We start from the raw sequence: 19,080 nt of genomic DNA on the forward strand, positions 1-19,080 counted from the left end.
CAAAAGCCAGCAGGGACGTCAGCCGGGGGAGGGAGGGAGGGAGCCACAATTTGCATCCAAGAGTGAGACGCCCTTTGTCGCCTCACATCCCAGTCGACTTCAAAGTTCTCTCCTGAGCAGACGTGCATGCCGGTCACCATGACAACCGCTGAGCTGCCCCGGCCACTCAAGCCTCGGAGGGTGCTGGGCTTCCACGGAGCTGGGTTGGGACACAGGGGCAGAGGGACCAAGGGTAGCCTGGCTGCTCTGAATTTTCACCCCTGGGCAGGGTTGGGGGAGGGGTGCAGGTCACCACCTGGACTGGCTGTGCCCAGGTAGCCAATGCTTGCCTGGACGCCAGCTGTTCACTCCATGAGGGCGGAACCCTGATGCTGGGCATGCAGAGGGCACCAGCCAAAAGCTTGTGGTGCAGAAAATGAATGAAAACACGATCAGTCAGCTGGGAGCTTCTCAAATAAGCAGACTAGCTCCCCCGGAAACGGGCTGTTCTGGAACTAAGGGGTGGACTCAGGCCTGGGCCTCTTAGTGGGCACCCGTGCCTTCCAGACAAAGTGGAGCCTGGGGCTGCCGCTCCCCGGGAGGGGGGGTGCAGGCCTGGAGGGGCGGGGCAGAGCTGGGTTGGGGCGGTGGAGTTGGAGGTCCTGGCTCTCGATGGAGTTGGAGCTCTGGGGAGAAGTCGGGGGTGTGGCTGAGTGCTGAGACCAAAGGTGGCCACGGATACAGCTAAGTAGTCCAGGGTCCCGGGCGCAAGGCTCAGAGCACGCAGGCTCATGGAAGGGGCAGCAAAGTGGAGGAGAGGGAGTCCGGGGGCAGAGCAGGAAGTGACAGACAGGCTGGGAAGGACAATGGTGTCCATGGACCCCTGGCCTCTGAGCAGGCGGCCGCCGGTGTGTGCCGGGGGTGGGGGGAGGCCTGTGTGTGTGCCAACAGGGGGGGGGGGGGGGGGCTTGTGTGTGTGCCCTGTGTGTGCGGGGTGGGGGTGGGGGAGGCCTGTGTGTGTGCCCAGTGTGTGCCGGGGGTGGGGGGGCTGCCCATTCTCGCTGGGCCTGGAAGACTGGGGTCTCAGCAGGGGTCAAACTGGAAGTAGCCTGCAGGCCAGGCCAAAAGCCATCGGGCCTGAGCCTTTTTTTTTTTTTAATGATTTATTTGAAAGACAGGGTGACAGAGAGAGGTAGAGACAGAGAGAGAGCTTCTGTCTGCTGGTTCACTCCCCAAATGGCCACAATGACCAGGTCTGGACTGGGCTGAAGCCAGGAGCCTGGAACCCCATCCAGGTCTCCCACGAGGGTGCAAGAGCCCAAGCATTTGGTCCATCATCTGCTGCCTCCCTAGGCACATTAGCAGGGAGCTGGATCGGACCTGGAGCAGCCAGGACTCGAACCGGCGTCCATGTGGGATGCCGGCATCACAAGCCTCAGCTTAACCCACTGTGCCCCAATGGCAGCCCCAGCCGGAGGCTCTTGCTCTCGCCATCTCAAGCAGTGGGGGCTGCTGGGGGGAGTGGCAGGGTGCCACTGCTTGCCCCTAGTACAGCCGTCAGGACAGCTGAGATGGTTTAATATTTATAATTTCTTTTGAGAGGCAAATGACAGAGTCCCCATCTGCTGGTTCACTCCCCAAACGTCCTTGAAGCCAGGAGCAGGGAACTCCATCCAGGTCTCCCTGGTGGGTGACAGGAACCCAGCGACAGGCGCCATCACTAATGCCTCCCCCAGGGTGCGGCAGCAGGAATCGAGAACTGGGGGCGGAGTTTGCCTGGAACCCAGTTGCTCGCAGAGGGGAGGTGGGCTTCTTCACCTCTAGGAGCCCGCAAGGCCGGGCCAGAGCTCCAGCACTCCCCACGCGGCAGCCCCTCCCATCTCCTCAACAGCACTCGGATGTGGGCGGCAGGTCCACGTCCATCCCACAAGTCCCCGAGGCTGGCCAGGCCGCCGGTTTCCCCAGGCAGGGGCTCTAACCACGGGGCAACACCACTTCTCGGTCCGCAGGGGAGTGAGAGGTAAGCACGGTGGAAGTTTCTGGACCGGCCTGGCCTGACGCCTTCCATCAGTCACCTTCCCTCTGCACACCGGGCACAGTGGGGGTCCTCCCACCTGGAGGAACCCAGGGCGGAAAGCCACTTTGTGGCTCCTGTCGGCTGTGGCCGGACCTTAGGGTTGCAGCCCGGGGGAAGGGCGGGTGCACGCGTGTCTGGAAGCAGCTGGGAAAGTCCAGTGCGGCTGTCCTGGCCAACCCCTCCCCTCAGGCCGGACCTCGCAGTCTGAGGTCACCCAGCAGGACGGGGCACAGCAGGTTTCCCTGGGGTCCCAGCACCCGCCCCCAAGGCTTTCCTGCTCCTGGCCCGCCTCTCCCCAGCGCTCCAGGTCGGGTGGAAAACGCCAGGAAGCAGAGCCACTCCAAGCCCCCGGCCTTCTTGGGCCTCCTGGGTGTTTCTGGGGACGCGGATGCCCCGGGGTATCTCCTGCAAGTGAGGCTGCTGGGGGGCGGGGGGAGGGGGGCGGAGCATTTGGTGGGATGATTGACAGCACAGCACCTGCCAAGAGGAAACTTGTCTAGCCCTGAGACGAGCCGGGCAGAACTTGTACTTTCAGGCACAGGGGACAGCGCTCCGAAGCGCCCTTGCCGGGGGACAAGGAGATGCTGGCGGGAGATGCCCACCCCCGACGGCGCTGTCCCCGCAGATGCGGCGGGAGAAGCCCGGAGGCGCCACCTGCTGGCCCCGAAGCGCGGGCCCCGCGCGGTCTGGCGGCGCCACCTGCTGGTCACTCGCGGAAGCGCAGCCCGGCCGCAGGACTGGGGTTCTTCCAACAACCCTAGTCCCCACTTGACCCTGCGGGACCCGCGGCCTCGCCCTTGACCGCGCCTGCCCTCGCAGCCCCTGGGGCCCCCAGGGATTAGGCCCGCCGGAGCGCCCCCCTCAGCCGCGCCTCATCTCCTTGATGGGATGGAATCACCTGCACCCTGGAACTTCGAGGGCCACTCACCCTCCCACGCGCAGAGGCTGGTGGACACCTGGACAGCACGACACCACACACACCCCCCAGCCTAGGCCCCCGTGGCCACCATGGGCTTTGGTCCAGGTGCGGGAGGTGGAAGCCGTAGGTGACACCCTAACGCCCTCGCTGCCCGAGGCTGGAGCAACCAAGGCAACTTCCAGGCCTCCGAATTCCCAGGGTGGGGCTGTGGCCCCGCTGAGACCCGCCGGCCAGGGCTTGGGGGCCCAGGTGAGGCCCGGCCAGGCAGGAAGCAGCCTCACCCGAACTCCAGGAGAAACGTGCGGCTGCAGAGTGACGTCACTCTCCCGGGGGCAGGGGCAGGGACGGAGGCGGTGGAGGGCCCAGCCTGCAGGCAGCCTTGCGCCTTCACCGTCTCCTCCGCCCCCTGCCCACGCGCTGTCCTCCTGCAGTCCGGCTCCACTCAGGGAAGCTGCGAGCGGACCCCTTCCAGCTGTGAGTCTCAGAATCAAAGTTTAAAGGCAACATCACCATCACCCGCAGGCCTTGTGAGACCTCGGCTCTGCCTGCGCAGGCCTGGGCAGGGCCGCAAATCTTAGTCTGCCGAGTTCCGGGCAAGCTGGCGCTGCCCATCCACTTCCGGTCAGACCTGGCCGTGAATCCTGGCCCCAGACCTTGGGCCTCAGTTTCATCACCTGTAACATGGGTGAGATGGTGCCCATGAGGGGCTCGGCGCGGGGCCTGGCCTGTGGCGCGTGTGCCATCAGGGCCGGCTGCTCTCCTTGGCCCCGTGTGCGCCTGAGGTCCCCCCTGACTTCTTCCACCGGTGGCCGGCAGAGATGCAGGAGAGACAGCAATGCTGGGAAAACACACGCTCACTGTATCTGTGCAGCTCAGAGTTGGCTTACGATCCGGTTACAAGCGGAGGGAGGCAGGGGACGCCGCTGGAAGAGACAAGGGCAGCCACTTCCGGGAGTCAGGGACACCACCCAGAGGGGTGACGCAGGGGCTTCGCCAGGGAGGCACGGCCTCATCGACCCCACAAGGAAGAAGGGCGCTGCAGGCCCAGCGAGCAGCCCGTGCCCTGTTTCTCAACTCAGAGCGCCACACCGGTCCCCTAGGACCTTTTAAAAACCCCAGCACCAGGGGCCAGTGCTGTGGCTCAACGGGTTGAGCTGTCCCATGTGGGCGCTGGTTCAAGATCCGGCTGCTCCACTCCCAGTCCAGCTCTCTGCTGTGGCCTGGGAAGGCAGCGGGGGATGGCCCAGGTCCTTGGGCCCCTGCACCCCTGTGGGAGACCCAGAAAGGCTCCTGGCTTCGGCTGGGCCAGGCTGTTGCAGCCATCTGGGAAGTAAACCAGTGGATGGAGCATGTCTGTCTCTCTCTGTGTAACTCTCCTTTCAAACAAATAATAAAATCCCAGTGTCCAGGGGACCCCCTAGACCAATGACGACTGAGTCCCGGGGTGCTGTGGGGACTGAATGGCCCCTCCAAATTCCTGTGCTGGGATGTGGGGCTGGGGCCTTGGGTGACTAGGTTTAGATGGGGTCACAGGGGCCCTTACGAGAGGAAGCGGCATGGGGTCTGTGCGTGTGGAACGTATGCACCAGGAATCCCCACTCCAGCTCCAAGACCTCAGCCATGCAGCTGACTGTTCCTCCCACAGCGCCATGGGCCTGGGTGGGCAGCCTCACATCGCCAGTGGCCGGCAGGGGCACTCCCAGGCACTGGGTCACCCGAGCAGCGGGCACCCACAGCAGGGCCGTCCTCACCCCTGCACCCAAGTGCACCGGTCTTGGTGGAAGGTGGGGTCCAGGTGGGCTCCAATGCCACAGCACCAGGGGACACAGGACGAGGAGCCTGAGCCCGCCGCAGGCCCAGGACCAGGCTCATGGGGGCAGGACACTGATTTTTAGACCGAGCGATGCATGAACCACAGATTTGGGGCAAATGTGAGTTTGGGGACTGCCGCCTGTGATGCAGCTACGGGGCTCTCCGTTGTCTTCAAGGGGTGAGGGGCAGAAGGTCCAACAGTTGTGGGGAAGGCCGGGAAGATCCAGAAAGGGAAATCCAAGACCCCTCCGAGGTCTCCCTGGGCCTTGGCCAGGACCTAGGCCAGAACAGAGAAACCTCAAAAGCCAGGTGCTGGCCTTCTTCCCACCCCGGGCCTCCCATGCTCACGCAACACCCGTAGTCCCCCGGGAATCACAGGACACGGGTGGATTTTGCAGGATTCTCCCCATGAACTCAGACCTCGTCCTGGACATTTCTAAAAACCCACCAGGGAACTAGTAAGACAGGTGCGGGTGTGTGTGTGTGTGCGCCCAGGCTGGAGTCCCCACAACTGACCCTGAGACGAGGATGTGGGCGTGAGTGGGCTCTCTGTGGGGTGGTCTTGGGAAGCCCCAGCAGGGAGCCGAGAAATGGCACAGGACCTGAGGGAGGCTGACGCAGAGTGGAGCCGGCGGGGGAAGTGCCCCAGGCAGCCCAGGGGCAGGGAGGGAAGGCGGGCTCTCGTCAGTCATTGCTTGAGGGCTGCTTCCCAAAATGCCAACACCTGGGCGCTTCTGTGTGGCCCTGGTTGTGCCCATGTTATAAAGCAGAAAGTCTTCAGGCAGATGGCGCTGGGGTGCCAGGGCGTGCGGGGACAGCGACCCCGAGCTGCCCACCCAGTGCCACCCCATCCAGGAACAGCTCAGGTGTGCGTCCACCCAGTGCACGCCAACCCTTTCAGGAACTAACCATCCACCTACGTGTCAACTTGTGCCCAACGCAGCTCACTCTGCAGGCGCCATCCCCAGGCCATGTAAGGAAAGAGGGGCGAGCAGGAGGTACCCAGGCCACTGTGATCTCGGGTGGCATCCGTGCGCTCCCCCAGGCCGGGGCCGGGCTGCTCATGCATGCATTCGTGCAGCCGTTTGCTCACGGAAGGGAACAGGGAGTGACTCGGGGAGACATCGACCGTAGCTGGAAGGACGAATCCCAGGAGTGAGGGTGACTTTTTTCTCATGTCACAAGGAAACCAGTGGCACCCAGAGACTGTTTTGTCTGGATACGGGGCATGTGCCTTTTTTAAAAAATGCAGACGGGAATTAACTGGACTTCAGAGGGTGGTGAGAGGGTTTGTTTTTCCCCTTATATCCTACCAGGAAAGCAGGTCAGTGCATTCTACGGGACCTCAAGACTGAGCGAAGCCCCCCCCACCCCATGGATGTGTCTCCACACCCCGAAGTCTCAGGTGACAGGCTACTTAGCGCCACCAGTTCTGACCACGCTGCCCCGGAAGACAGGGCCCAGAACCCAGCTCATCCCGGGAGCCTTCACTCTCGCACGAGGTCGTTGAACTTGCCCTTGGCGAAGAAGAGCAGGAGGCTCTTGTAGGCGTGCACCAGCCTGGTCTGCACCAGCTTGAAGGCGATGCACAGGATCTCCATGCCCACGAGGATGTAGAGCGAGAAGAAGAGGAAGAAGTGAGGGTGTTCCAGATCTGTGTCCGCAAACCCGATGGTGGTCAGGGTGACAAAGCAGAAGTAGAAGGCGTTCTCGAAGTCCAGCTTCGTCTCCCAGAAGGGGAGGATGGCCGCCGCACAGGAAATGTAGGCGAACACGACCAGGCCGACGACGGGCAGGGGCACGTCCAAGGTCTCCACCTGCCGCCCCACCTCGTCCAGGTTGCTGATGATGGAGTAGGAGAAGCGCCCCATGGCCAGCTCGGGACACGAGCTGCTCCTCTCCACAGCCCGCGGCGGCAGCTGTAGGCTGTTCTGTTTCTCCCTGGTGAGAAGTCTCTCGAACAGCTCCGTGTTGCAGCTTGCGGCTGCGGGACACCTGCCAGGCTTGGGGTCCGGGGGCTCCTCGGCGCTGATGACGATCTGCGGGCCGGCGGTGGCGTCCCCTCCCCGAGTGGCCTCTGGCTGTCTCCCCGGCGGTGGTGGTCGCGAGCACCACTTGGAGGGGTGGGGGGTGAGGAAAGGCAGTTTCCGGAGCCGACCGTAAGATGCGGATAGCACGGCTGCCAGGATGTCGCCGATGTCGGTGAGGACCAGGAACATCAGCGGGATGCCGAAGAGGGCGTACAGCATGCACAGGTACTTGCCCAGCCTGGTGACCGGGAAGATGCGGCTGTAACCTGAGAAACAAGACCGAGGCTGGGAAGTGGTCTGCTCCCCCCACCCAAAAAAAAATCTCTAAAGAGACCTCCGTCGTGGCCCCTCCTTGGCGTGCTGTTTACCCGCGGGGCTGGAAGCAGTGGTCGGGAAGTGTCCACGTGCCTGCAGTGGGAGGGGCGGCTCCTCTTCAGGGTGAGAAGCCAGGACTCTGACCCCCACCCCCCACCTGGGACACAGGTGTCCCAGGTGGCATCTTAATTGCCATGCCAAATGCCTGTCCTACTTCTAGGCTTCTTAGCTATAAAGCAGGGGTGCCCGTCCGTACTCACATACAGACCGGCTGGGGGAGCACCTGCCGTGCCGTGGGTGCGTGTTGGCGCTGAGGGCTGGCAGTGGCTGCTCCCTGAGAACCAAGCAGCCTTCCCTGGTGGGGAGACTGAAGCGCAGAGCCACAGCATCCGTGTGACAAGGGGCGGGGCTGGGAGTGCAGCGCAGTGCAGCCCAGGGCGGGGGCCCATGAGCCAGTCAGACCTGGTCCTCCAAGAAAAGGGAGGGGCCGCTGGGCCCCTCCTTCCGCCCCACCCCAGCTCCACCCTCACATTCCCAAAGGAGCAGGAGTAGAGAGACTTCCGGGCTGGCCAAGCTTCCGAGACTTCAACAGGCAGAAGAGACAGCTCTGTGCTCAGTGCCGGTGTTGAAATGCCAGGGTCATGAGGACAAGTAATGCAGAAAAACTCAGCCCGGTTATGCAAATTAATGTGCAGCCCATGCCCGGGCTGGCTGAGCCCTTGCCCCTCCAGGACCGAAGCTGCCCACAGCAAGCTCTAGCCTGAAGTGCTGCCCTCCAGGGCCGTGCGGCATTGGGGTGCCCACCCCACCAGGGAGGCGGGGAGCCATGGGATGGGCTCTGTCCCAGGTTGCTCCACGGCCACTCAGGCCACATGTGCATTCATTTGTTTGATGAGTATGTATTAAGCACTTACTGCATGCACTGGCGTCACCAGGCTGAGCAAAGTAGAGATGGGATCCAAGCTTGCTGAGAGAGGCAAAGTGACCAAATAACCACACTAGTGAGCACGTGATCAGCCACGGTAAGAGCAGACTGTTCTATGAGTGATTAGAACAAAGGCACGCCTCCTGGATTTAGGCTCCGGGAACACTTGCTGGTGCGGTGACTCACCAGCAGCTGAGGTTGGGAGGTAAGGAGAGAAGCAGCCGCAGGCGCAAAGGCCCTGTGACAGGTTTAAGGAGGGGACATTCCCATGGTGGGAGGGCAGTGTGTGCAGCTGAAATCTAGTCTGAGGTGTACTTACCAAGCCAGGAGCTCAGGGCTCAGGACGCAGGACTGTGTCTGCCTAAAAGCGATGTTACCTTCTAATTCGTCACCAAGGTCACCCAGGGTGTGGCTGTCAGCTTGGCTGAGGGCACCAAGCAAACGCCGGTGGGTGGGGTCAGTGTCCAGGGAGGTGGGCAGGGTCCAGGGGCTCAGGTGCCAGATGGGTGGGGGAGTTGCCTTCATCAGCATGGCAGGCTGCAAAATGGCGCTGCCCCCTAAAAGGTGCCCGAGTCTTAGCGACCGCAATCTGGAAGGGCCTCTGAGAGGAGGCGGTTTTCCTGCACCACCAATGTGGGCCCCACGCACCGTCATCCGCGCCCTGCAGGAAAGGCGGAGGGAGATCTCCCTCACAGAGACCAGCCCGATGCGGTCACCAGGCAAGAAACAGGGGCTACCGCAGCTGGAGGGGCCCAGGAAGGAGCCCCTGCCCCCAGGAGCCTCCCAAGGAGCAGGACCCTGCAGACGCCTCCATGACATCACAAGGGGTCTCAGCGGGATGGGGTGGGAGACAGGGGACCTTGGGGAGGCCAGGACGGAGTTAGGGATGGAGGCGAGAGCAGGCAGCCCCGAATCTGGATCACTGGGTTCATTCTTTGATTGCTCACAGAATCCGCAGCCATCATAGAGAACAGGCGGTGCAGCTGGGTGGCTGGGAACAGGTGCCCTGGGATCAGACCTGAATCACGCAAAGCCCTCCCTCGGTGACTCACACACTGTGACCTTGTGTGACCTGGGGCAAGGGGCTTTATCACTTGGTGCCCCTGTGCACAAGAGGGGAAGGAATGCCGGTCCCCGGGTCCAGGGTGGTGGGTGGAGAGTCCCGCTGTTAGGAGGAGTGCTCAGCTTTCTGGACCACAGACAGGAGGTGTCGTCGGTGATGTCTTCCTGTGCCTTTCCTGCAGGTGGGGGGCCAGGCACAGCCCGGGCTGCCGTGGGAAAACAGCGGGGCGGGAACTGCCCATCTTGCATCCACCACATCTAAAACCAACTCCAGGCTCCTAGGGACCTGGGAGGGAAGCACAGCTGAGCGGCCCGGCTCTGTGACCACACCAGTGCCGTGTTCTTGGTTCACTCATTAATTCGTTCTCTTGTTTCAGATGAATAATCCCCTTTAATCAAAGCTGACCAGAACCCTCTGCAGGTTCCCATCTCATGCCGGATAAAATCCAGTCTTCACAATGCCTGTGAGACCCTGTACCCCAGCTTCCTGTCCCACCCTCCCCAGCCACACCGTCCTGCTTCCTGCCCCTCCAACAAGCCAGGCGGGACCTGCCCCAGGACCTTTGCACTGTCTTCACTCCGCCTAGAAGGTTCCTACTCCACAGAGTCCACAGAGCCACACGGCTGACTGCTCCACCTCCTTCAGTCTTTGGTTTGGACGCCATCTTTTCAGGGGGATATTTCCAGGCCACTCCCTCCCCATTTCACACTCTAGACTCATCCTCTCCAAGCTGCTGCCTCTAACTCCCATAACCATCCGACCTACTGTGTGCACTTGGTTACTGCCCGTTTCACCATCACGGACACTTTTGTCTGTTTTGTTCCTGGACCCCTCAGTGCCTCGCACGGTGCCTGGCACATGGGTAACGAGATGTTGACTGAATGAGTGTATTTATTGAGCTCCTACTGTGTGCCAGTCACTGGTGGGCGGGGTTGAAGGATTCGAGGAGGAACCGGCAGATGTCAGTGCCCTCCAGAGGGTGCTGGAACTGCTCCTGGGGGCGCAAGGGCCCCGAGGGGTTCAGCAGGGACCCCTGTGGCCAGGCTGGCATGGGCTCTGAGGGCCGCCAGCCCTCTGAGACATCAGCGGCTGGCAGCAGCACCCACCCGCAGCGTGTCCCACCCACTTCTGAGAACACGAGCAAGCTCCCCTGTTTCTGTGTCCCCACAGGGAAAGTCAGGAGAGGCCCCCTCCCACCCAGCCAATAGGAACTAGTAACCCCCGCAGCCTCCAGGCCAGGGGCCCCGTCAGATTTCTCTTGAGAGTGGGGCAGGTGTTGTGCAGTGGGTTCGGTTGCCACCCAGGGTGCCCGCGTCCCCTATCAGTGCCCAGGATGGAGTCCTGCCTCCTCTTCTGTCCCAGCTAGGTGGCAGGTGACGGCCTGAGACCCAGACACAGCTCCTGGCTCCTGGCTCCTGGCTTTGACCTAGCCCAGCTCTGCTATCGTGGGCATCTGGGGAGTGAACCAGCAGGTGGAAGATCTCTCTGTTATTCTGCTTTATAAATAAATAAAATCTTTTTAAAGAATATAATGCTTTTTTTTTTTTTGCAGAATTTGTACAGTACTTTTAGAGTCAAAATCTGCACAGCAATACTAAGCTGGCAACCTCAGCTGTTTTCCTCTTTTAATGGATAAGGAACAGAGAAGTCTGGTGATGTGTTGAGGGCCACACAGCCCAGAGCCAGCAAGGACTTGCATCCCCTACTTCCCCCTCCCAAGACCTTCCCCACACGCATGCGCAACCCCACACTCTCATTGGAAGGGTGGATGAGCTGTTTGCAGCCGAAAGCTGCGCCTGGCTCAGGCCAGGAAATGCACCGTGGAAGCAAGTCTCAGAGCACACAGCCCCTGTGTCAGGAAGAACACACCCACCCCAGTTCCCAAATGCCAAGATGCACACAGTGCAAAGTCCTATCATCTCCCGGAACGCATCTGCGTGTCCCGACCCGATCTGCTCACTGCGCACTGCCCCTAGCCCGTGAGGACTTAATAGTGCGCACACTCTCCTTTCTCCTTGAAAGAGGCTGACCCGGTTGGGATTGACTGGGGCGGGGTATAAGGGGGGGCGGTTGAGGGGGCTCATACCTATTGGGCATCCCTTTCTTAGCACCAAGGCCAGGTGCATTTCAGGTGACTGGGAGATGAGGGCAGGAGGCACCCATCGGAGCATCCCCCATATCCCCTTCCAGCTTTAATTACCGCGTGGCCTGAGGTCTTAATTGCCCTGGACAATGGGGAGTGCAGCCTGGCCGTCCTGAGGGCAGCTAATGCGTTTCCATTAGACCAGCGTCTAACAGGCTGGAGTTCCAGTAAAACCACCTGGAGGCGTCTGCAGCCCGCTGCCGCCCAGGCCTGGCCTGGCCTTGGAGACTCTGGCTCTCGTGGCCTGGGCCAGGGTCCGGACATAGGTGCCTGGAAAAGACATCTGGGTGAGTCCAATGTGCAGCCACCGCTGAGAACCTGTGCCTTGGCCTGGTGCTTCGCACACATCAGCACGCATCAGAACCCTGCGGCCCCGCCTCCATGGTTTCTGGCTCGGTGGGGTAGGGAGGTCTAGGATGGGGCTTGAGAATGAACTTGCATTTCTGACAAGTTCCACAGTGATGTCAAAGCTACAGGTCCGGATCCATTGCAATGGATCAGCGTCTCAGGGGAACGGACCTTTGGCCAAGTCTGGAGACACTTCTGGTGGGGGTGGTAAGAGGTAATCTGATTCTGTGTGTAGAGACCAGCCTGCCACTCAACATTGTATGTGGGGGTGGGGGTGGACATTTGGCCTGGCCCCCAGGACACCCTCATCTCACATCAGGGGGCCTGAGTTTGTACCCCCTCCAGTTTCTGACGCCAGCTTTCTGCAAATGCAGCCCCCTGGGAGGCAGCAGTGATGGCTCAAGTACTGGGGTCCCCACCTTCCCCACGGGAGACCTGGGTTGAGTTCCCTGCTCCCAGCTTCAGCCCAGCCCAGCCCTGGCAATTGCAGGAATTCGAGAGTGAACCTGCAGATGGGGACCCTCTCTCTTTTTCTGTCTCTTGTCTCTTTGTTTCTGTGCCTCTCAACATAATTTTTTTTTTTTTGATAGGCAGAGTTAGACAGTGAGAGAGAGAGAGACAGAGAGAAAGGTCTTCCTTCCATCGGTTCACCCCCCAAATGACCACTACAGCCGGCACACTGCGTCAATCCGAAGCCAGGAGCCAGGTGCTTCCTCCTGGTCTCCCATTCGGGTGCAGGGTCCAAGGACTTGGGCCATCCTCCACTGCCCTCCCGGGCCACAGCAGAGAGCTGGCCTGGAAGAGGAGCAACTGGGGCAGAACCAGCGCCCCAACCAGGACTAGAACCCGGAGTACCAGCACCGCAGGCAGAGGATTAGCCTAGTGAGCCATGGCACTGGCCCTCAACATAATTTTTTAAGAAATCATGGCACAATGGGTTAAAGCCCTGGCCTGCAGTGCCAGCATCCCACATGGGCACCAGTTTGAGTCCTGGCTGCTACACTTCCGATCCAGCTCCCTGCTGATATGCCTGGGAAAGCAGTAGAAAATGGCCCAAGTGCTTGGGTCCCTGCACCCATGTGGGAGACCTCAATGGAGTTCCTGGCTTCTGGCTTCAGATCAGCCCAGCTCTGGCCATCGTGGAGTGAACCAGCAAGTGGAAGATTCTCTCTCTCTATCTCTCTATCTCTCCCTCTCCCTCTCTGTTTCTCTCTCTCCTGGACTTTGCCTCTCTGTCACTCTGCCTTTCAAATAAAATAAATAAATCCTTTTTAAAAATGGCAATGGGTAGGCCAGCCCACCCACACCCTAGAATTATCCAGTGGAGAGGTGTCTGAGAAGCTGGGCCAGCTGCCCCCGGAGGCCCAGCAGTGGGGCTGGACCGCAGCCCTGCCCCTGCCTTGCTGGCTCTGTCCAACTCCCATCTCAGCCCCGTCACCTGAGCCCCATCACCCTGAGCTCAGAGAGTTGTGAGAATTAAATACGACAAAGTCCCTCACGCACCTTGCCCATGTGGGGCACCTGCTGGGTGATGAGCTCTCTTCCTGCCTGTCGCCTGGCCCTGCCAACATCTACATCCCCTTGAAGAAGAGGAACCCCGAGGGCAGGGGGGCGGGGGCTCTCTCGTGGAGCTCCGGTGTGGTCCAGCCCTCTTTCAGGCTCCCAGCTTGGGTGTGGCTGGGAGGCCCAGTGGGGGCTTCTGGGAAGAGTGCCTGGCTGATTGTCACCCATGGAAGGAACAGGCGTCCTTTCTGTGCCGGAAGCCATTACGGTCAGGTAGGGCGTGGGCCTCGGTGGCCTCTCGTGACCCTGTCTGAGCAGGAGGATAGAGAAGCCCCGTGCTCAGTGCCACAGCCGAGCTGCGGCCCCACAGCTGTCCTCCCCCTAGACCCCTCTTTATCCTAGGTGGCACGTTTCCCTGAACTTGCAAGCCAGCTGGCTTGGGTGTTCTGCTGGTTGCAGCAGGGGGTAGCGGGCTTCCTGGCTGCTGCTTTTACAGGAAGTCAGCCTCTGACCCTCAGTGTCCCCCAAGAGGCACACCTAACATGGTTAAGGGTGGGGGTCCCAGGGCCAGCGCTATGGCTCAGCAAGTTAAAGCCCTGGCCTGAAGCGCCAGCATCCCATGAGTGCCAGTTCTAGTCCTGGCTGCTCCTCTTCTGATCCAGCTCTCTGCTATGGCCTGGGAAAGCAGTAGAAGATGACCCAAGTCCTTGGGCCCCTGCACCCACATGGGAGACCAGGAAGAAGCTCCTGGCTCCTGGCTTCAGATTGGCCCAGCTCCAGCCATTGTGGCCAATTGAGAAGTGACTGTCAGATGAAAGACCTCTCTCTCTCTGTCTCTACCTCTCTCTGTAACTCTGTCTTTCAAACAAATAAAACAAATCTTTAAGAAAAAAAAAAAAAGCAGGGGTGGGGGCCCCAGGCTCACCACCACCCCGAGCATGACAGGCCACAGGACCAGCTGCAGCCCCAGCTCTGTGGCTGTCTGGGATGGAGACGGAGGTCCCAATCTTTCTGGCTGGCCCAGAGGGGTGGTGGCTGGGGCATGGTCACACCCAAGAGCTCCTGCGCAGAGGCTGGGGGCAGCTCCACCTCCCCCGCTCTCTGTGACCCTTGCCCCGCAGAGTCAGTTCCTACCTGGCCTGGCTCAGACCCTGCATCCTGGCCCACCTGCTGCACCCCCTGAAGGGAAGCCGAGGGTGGGCAGCCCAACCTGGAGCACAGCTTGTTGGCCCAGTGCAAGACCAGCCCCATCCTCCCAGCCCAGGAGGCCTGACTCTGCCCACCCACTCAGCTTTGCCTCCAAGGGGCCTGTGCACCCCGGGGGGGGGGGGGTTGGCCTGGAGGCTTTCCCCACCTGGAGACTCTCTCACCCATCTTTGCAGGGTGAATCCCTGAGATCCTCAGACACTAACTCCAATGCCACTTCCGGGAAGCCCTCCCCCCGTCCCCAAACCAACTGGGCTGAGCCAGGGGCAGCACCCACCCGAGAGGAGGAAGGACGCTCGTGTTATTCTCCCAGAGGAACCTCAGGGCCCATGGCAGCCCTGCTCATGGTGCCTGCCCAGGCATAGGAGGCTGGGCCAGGGTAGGCACGCCGCCACCGCCTCACCTCCTATTACATGAGTGTCCCAGCATCGCTACCCGAGGGCCCAGCCTCCCCGCTCCCCACCCTTCCCCAGGCCTCTCTTCCTGCAGGCCTGCCCTTGCCCTTGCCCTTGCCCTCGCACTCACCCACGGTGCTGAACACAGTGCAGCAAAAAAACAGCGCGCTGGGGAACGTCCAGTCGGCCGGCCCGTGAAACCACTGTGGTTTCAGCTGCTGCAGGTGCACCCGCACGGCCTCCTTCCTGCCTTCCACCGCTGGAGGAGGAGAGAGCACAGTGAGGGAGGGGCTCGCCTTCCAGCGGGCAGGGTCCTCCCCCAGGACAAGCGGCCCCCACCCCGTGGCCCCATCGACACCGCAGCTTGGTCCTCGGAGCCTGCCTTTAAAATGATCTTGTAGCTTAGATCCTACATCTGATCCGTGTGGTGTGAGGCAGCCACGTGGCCCCACAGGCAGAGAGCCTAGCAGAGGTCTGTGGGCGCCATGCCTGAGCTATGCCAGACTCGGGGAGACGTCTTAGCTCTCTGAACCTCCGCTTCTCTCACCTTTCCAAGGGGGATGACTACTACCGTGCTGTCCCGTGGCACTCTTGCAAATCAAAAGCAAAAACTCTTTCAAGAAATGCAACTGACACGTGGGGTCCAATGGTGCCACTGTGGGAGCTCTTTACAGGGCTGGCGACGCTCATCACACTGGGCTGGCTGTGTGTGATTTCTCCTCCACAACTCCTAAGCCTTGGCTCCCAAAACACTGGTCCCAGGGCCGACAGAGTGCCTGGGGACCCTGGCTTCTCAGACAGATTCCTAAGTGCTTCTATTGGCCTCAGCAGCTGGTGAGCCTGTCCCCAGAAGCCACCCATCAGACTGGGGCACAGTGGGGGAGGATGGCACCAAGCCAGCTCCGAGTGCAAGTCTCTATTCGTTTGAATGGCACCAGCCTGGAAGTCGGACGCCTGCTGTGTAGACCCGGCTCTGATCCTCCCCGGCCTCTGAGGTCTGTTTCTGAGCATCCGCTTCCTTCCCGGGGGACGTGGGGGCGGGGGGCAGCAGGACATGGTGCTGAAAGTCCAGACTCTGGAGCCCAAATGCCTGGGGTTGAATCCCCGGCTCCATTTTGCTAGTGTGGACTTGGGGGCAAGTTCCCTAACCTCCCCCTGCCTCTGTTTCCTGTAAAAGGAAGACAAGGCATACCCGGCTCCTAAGGGGCCTTTGGAGGGTTAAATGAGATGATATGTGAAAAGGGGCCCCCAAGGGTCCCCTCTAACCCCCTCTGGTGAACCCGGTGCACAACAGGCCTGAACCAGCCCTGGGCTTCCTCACCTCGCTGTGCACTGGAATGAGCCAGAAAACATCAGATGCCCAGCTCAGCCCTGAAAGGCTGAGTAAGGAGAGGTGGGGAGGAACCCGTGTATTCTATACAAGCTGCTTGGATGACTGTCCTGTGTGGGCTGCTTGGGAGAGCCTGGAACTTGCTGGCGACCCAGATGTGATGGCCTCTAGCAACTGGGCAGCGACTGAGGTATTTCCCAGGACTACTGAGCAGACCTGCGTCTGTCTGGCAGGGTGCAGGGAGTAGCCCCTTTACTGCAGAAGACTGCCTGCCTTGACCTTTTAGTCCCTGGGAGCAAAGCAAGGGGTAGCTTCTGGGAGGAGCCCTGGGCAGGCAGCTGGGGCCCCACTGGACCGGGCAGGTTGGGGACTCCCTGCCCTGTTCTTCCCCTGACTCCTACAGCCTGGTTTGTCTTTGCCTTCTGTTTCAGTGCCCCTCGTGTTTTAGCTTGCTCTGTGAAATGCATCTTCGCAAGCTTCCTTTGGGGAAGAGGTTTCTGAGCCTCAGTTTCCCCTCTGGTGGAGGCATCATGAAGCTGGGGGCTCAGTGCGTTTCCTGCATTCTTCACTGCACCCCAGAGGGGTCCTCATTCTCCTCATTTCCCAGAGGAGAAAACTGAAGTGCAGAGAGAACTGGCCTAAAGCCACCCACCCAGGAAAGGGGAGGACGCCAGCAGGCAGCTCCCAGCCTCAGCCTGTAGCAGGGCGGCCTCTGTTCTCAACCTGGGGAAAAGGCCTGCCCGGGGCAGGTGACGCTCCTACCTGTTCTGTTGCAGTCCAAGATGCCATAGAGCGTCTCCAGGAACTCCTCAAACTCCCGATTGTCCGGCGCCCCCAGCACCGGGTGGCCCTCGATGGCCGAGAAGAGCACAGCTCCCAGCAGCGCATAGGTGACCAGGCAGCCGAGGAAGCAGAAGCTGGGGAAAAGCTTCCCCAGGGTCTCCAGGCCGCACCTCCTGGCCTGGGGCGGCCCTGAAGCTTCCATCCTCCCTGGAGCGCTCGGGGCAGGGCCAGGGCCCAGCCGAGGAGCCGCTATGAGAGGCGGAGCTTCCGGGCTCCGCTAGGATGAGTGCCGGGGGAATGGCCAGGCGCCAGCACTAAGTGGAGGGCGCGGGCTTCCCCTCGGGAAGAAGCCGGAACTCAGGGCGTTCGGTTCATCTGATAAGCTGGGCTGGCGCCCCTGCTGGCGCCCCACGCTGCTGTCGATCCTCGCGGCCAGCCCCAGTCTGCGTGGCAGGGGTCTTGGGCGGACGACACAGCGTGAGTTTGTGTCCACTGGGCTTTTTCCATGCCCAAACTGCAGCTGTGACTTCCAGGTAGCAAAGCCGATCTACAGGGATGTCATCAAGAGCTTGCCCCTCCTCATGGGTGTCTGTGGCACTCCTAGGCCTAGCACAGCTGGGCCCCTGGCCACGTGGTCACAGTAGTAACCCCGTGAGGCCAGTGCCCAGCACTTTCCAAAGGCCTTTATCCCAAGTGGACCTGATGTGTGGTCCCGATTCTTCCCACGCCTGGAACTCTTCCGCCCTTGCTAAGCCCCATGGTGGGCTTGGATGTGTTTCTGTGACCCTTCCCGGGGGGCTGGGCCACCTGACTGGCTGCAGCCCACCTGGGGTTAGCAGACGCGATGCAAGCAGGGGCTTGGAATGGGCTCATGTGGCTGGACCTGCGCCTCGTCTCTGCCAGGGGAGAAAGGTGCCCGGATGGCGGGCAGAGCGGTGCTTCAACAGATCCGCAGAGCAGCAGCCTGGCTCTTAGCAGCCTCCGGCTGTTCTTTCAGGGTTGGGCCCTGCTTCTGAGTGCTCTGCTCAGGGACATCCCTGTCCTGGGGCTGAGCAAGGCCAGGGGACGAGAGCCCGCCCGCTCCTGCCCATGGTGGATTCATCCCACCTGCAGCGTGCGCCCAGCGCTCCCAGCCCCTCGGTAGAGACTGTTGGTCTCCCTGTGATGGGGGGGGGGGCTCCCCCTCCCACCCCACGTGCTCCCTTCTCCTCCCACAGATACCACTTCCCAGCAAACTCTCATACTCTCGACCCTGACCCAGGAGCTGCATCCCAGAGGACCCAGCTTGCACCAGGAGTGGTCTGAGAAAGCCGGCTCGGCTCTGACAGCTCAGTCCACAGCCACGGCCTCGGGAGAGGACGTACTGGGCCACTTGTCACTGCACAAGGAAACTCGAGCGCCTGGGCCCTTCCGAAGGAAAGGGTTTATTTCGGCTCACAGTTGTGGACAAGGGCCTGCTGGCGTCGCATGCTGAGACACAAGGGGTGCACCTGCAGGGGTCTCTCTGGTCTCTTCTCTTCCAGAGTTGCAGTCAGTCATGGGGGCTCCTCCCAAGAATCTTAGCTCATCCCAGTCACCTCCCTAAGGCCCTGTATCCAAACACCATGGTCAGATTCAGCTTTACCCTCTCAATGCCTCATAATGGAGATTGAATTGCAACACATCAGGGCCAGCGCTGTGGTGTAGCAGGTAAAGCCACAACCTGCAGTGCTGGCATCCCATATGGGCGCCAGTTTGAGTCTTGGCTGCTCCACTTCCAATCCAACTCTCTGCTATGACTTGGGAAAGTAGTGGAAGATGGCCCAAGACCTTGGGCTCCTTCACCTGCGTGGGAGACCTGGAGGAAGCTCCTGGCTCCTGGCTCCGGCCATTGCAGCCATCTGAGGAGTGCACCATCGGATGGAGGACCTCTCTCTTTCTCTCTCTGCCTCTGCCTCTCTGTACATCTGTCTTTCAAATAAATAAATCTTTTTAAAAAATTGCAACACATGGGCCCTTGGGGAACATGGGTCAAAGCATGTCTTATCCCATAGCAGATGGTGTGTGAACAGCCCTTGGTACAAGGTGGCTGAGAACCTTGTTAGCAAAAGGTGTTTAGAATGGAGCAGATATCAGGGTCCCCCAGAGAAAGAGAACCAACAGGCTCTACAGAGATGCAGAGGAGGGGACCGGTTACGGGAACAAGAGGTCCCACAGCATGCGGTGTGCAAGCTGGAGACCCAAGCCAGCTGGTGGCGTGATTCAGTCTGAGT

The 19,080-nt window shown here is 60.7% G+C and overlaps 1 protein-coding gene across 1 annotated transcript; it reads right to left on the bottom strand.

Annotated features, from left to right (window-relative positions):
- Window positions 1-6,274: 6,274 nt before the first annotated feature.
- On the bottom strand, window positions 6,275-17,030 carry KCNK18 (potassium two pore domain channel subfamily K member 18). The gene is made up of 3 exons (XM_002718679.3): window positions 16,808-17,030; window positions 14,846-14,974; window positions 6,275-7,083 (listed from the first exon to the last, which is right to left on the bottom strand). Exons 1-3 carry the CDS (start codon window positions 17,028-17,030, stop codon window positions 6,275-6,277), a joined length of 1,161 nt encoding a protein of 386 aa, XP_002718725.2.
- Window positions 17,031-19,080: the final 2,050 nt, after the last annotated feature.

Source organism: Oryctolagus cuniculus, chromosome 15 (genome assembly GCF_964237555.1).
Source record: "Oryctolagus cuniculus chromosome 15, mOryCun1.1, whole genome shotgun sequence".
Taxonomy (NCBI): Eukaryota; Metazoa; Chordata; class Mammalia; order Lagomorpha; family Leporidae; genus Oryctolagus; species Oryctolagus cuniculus.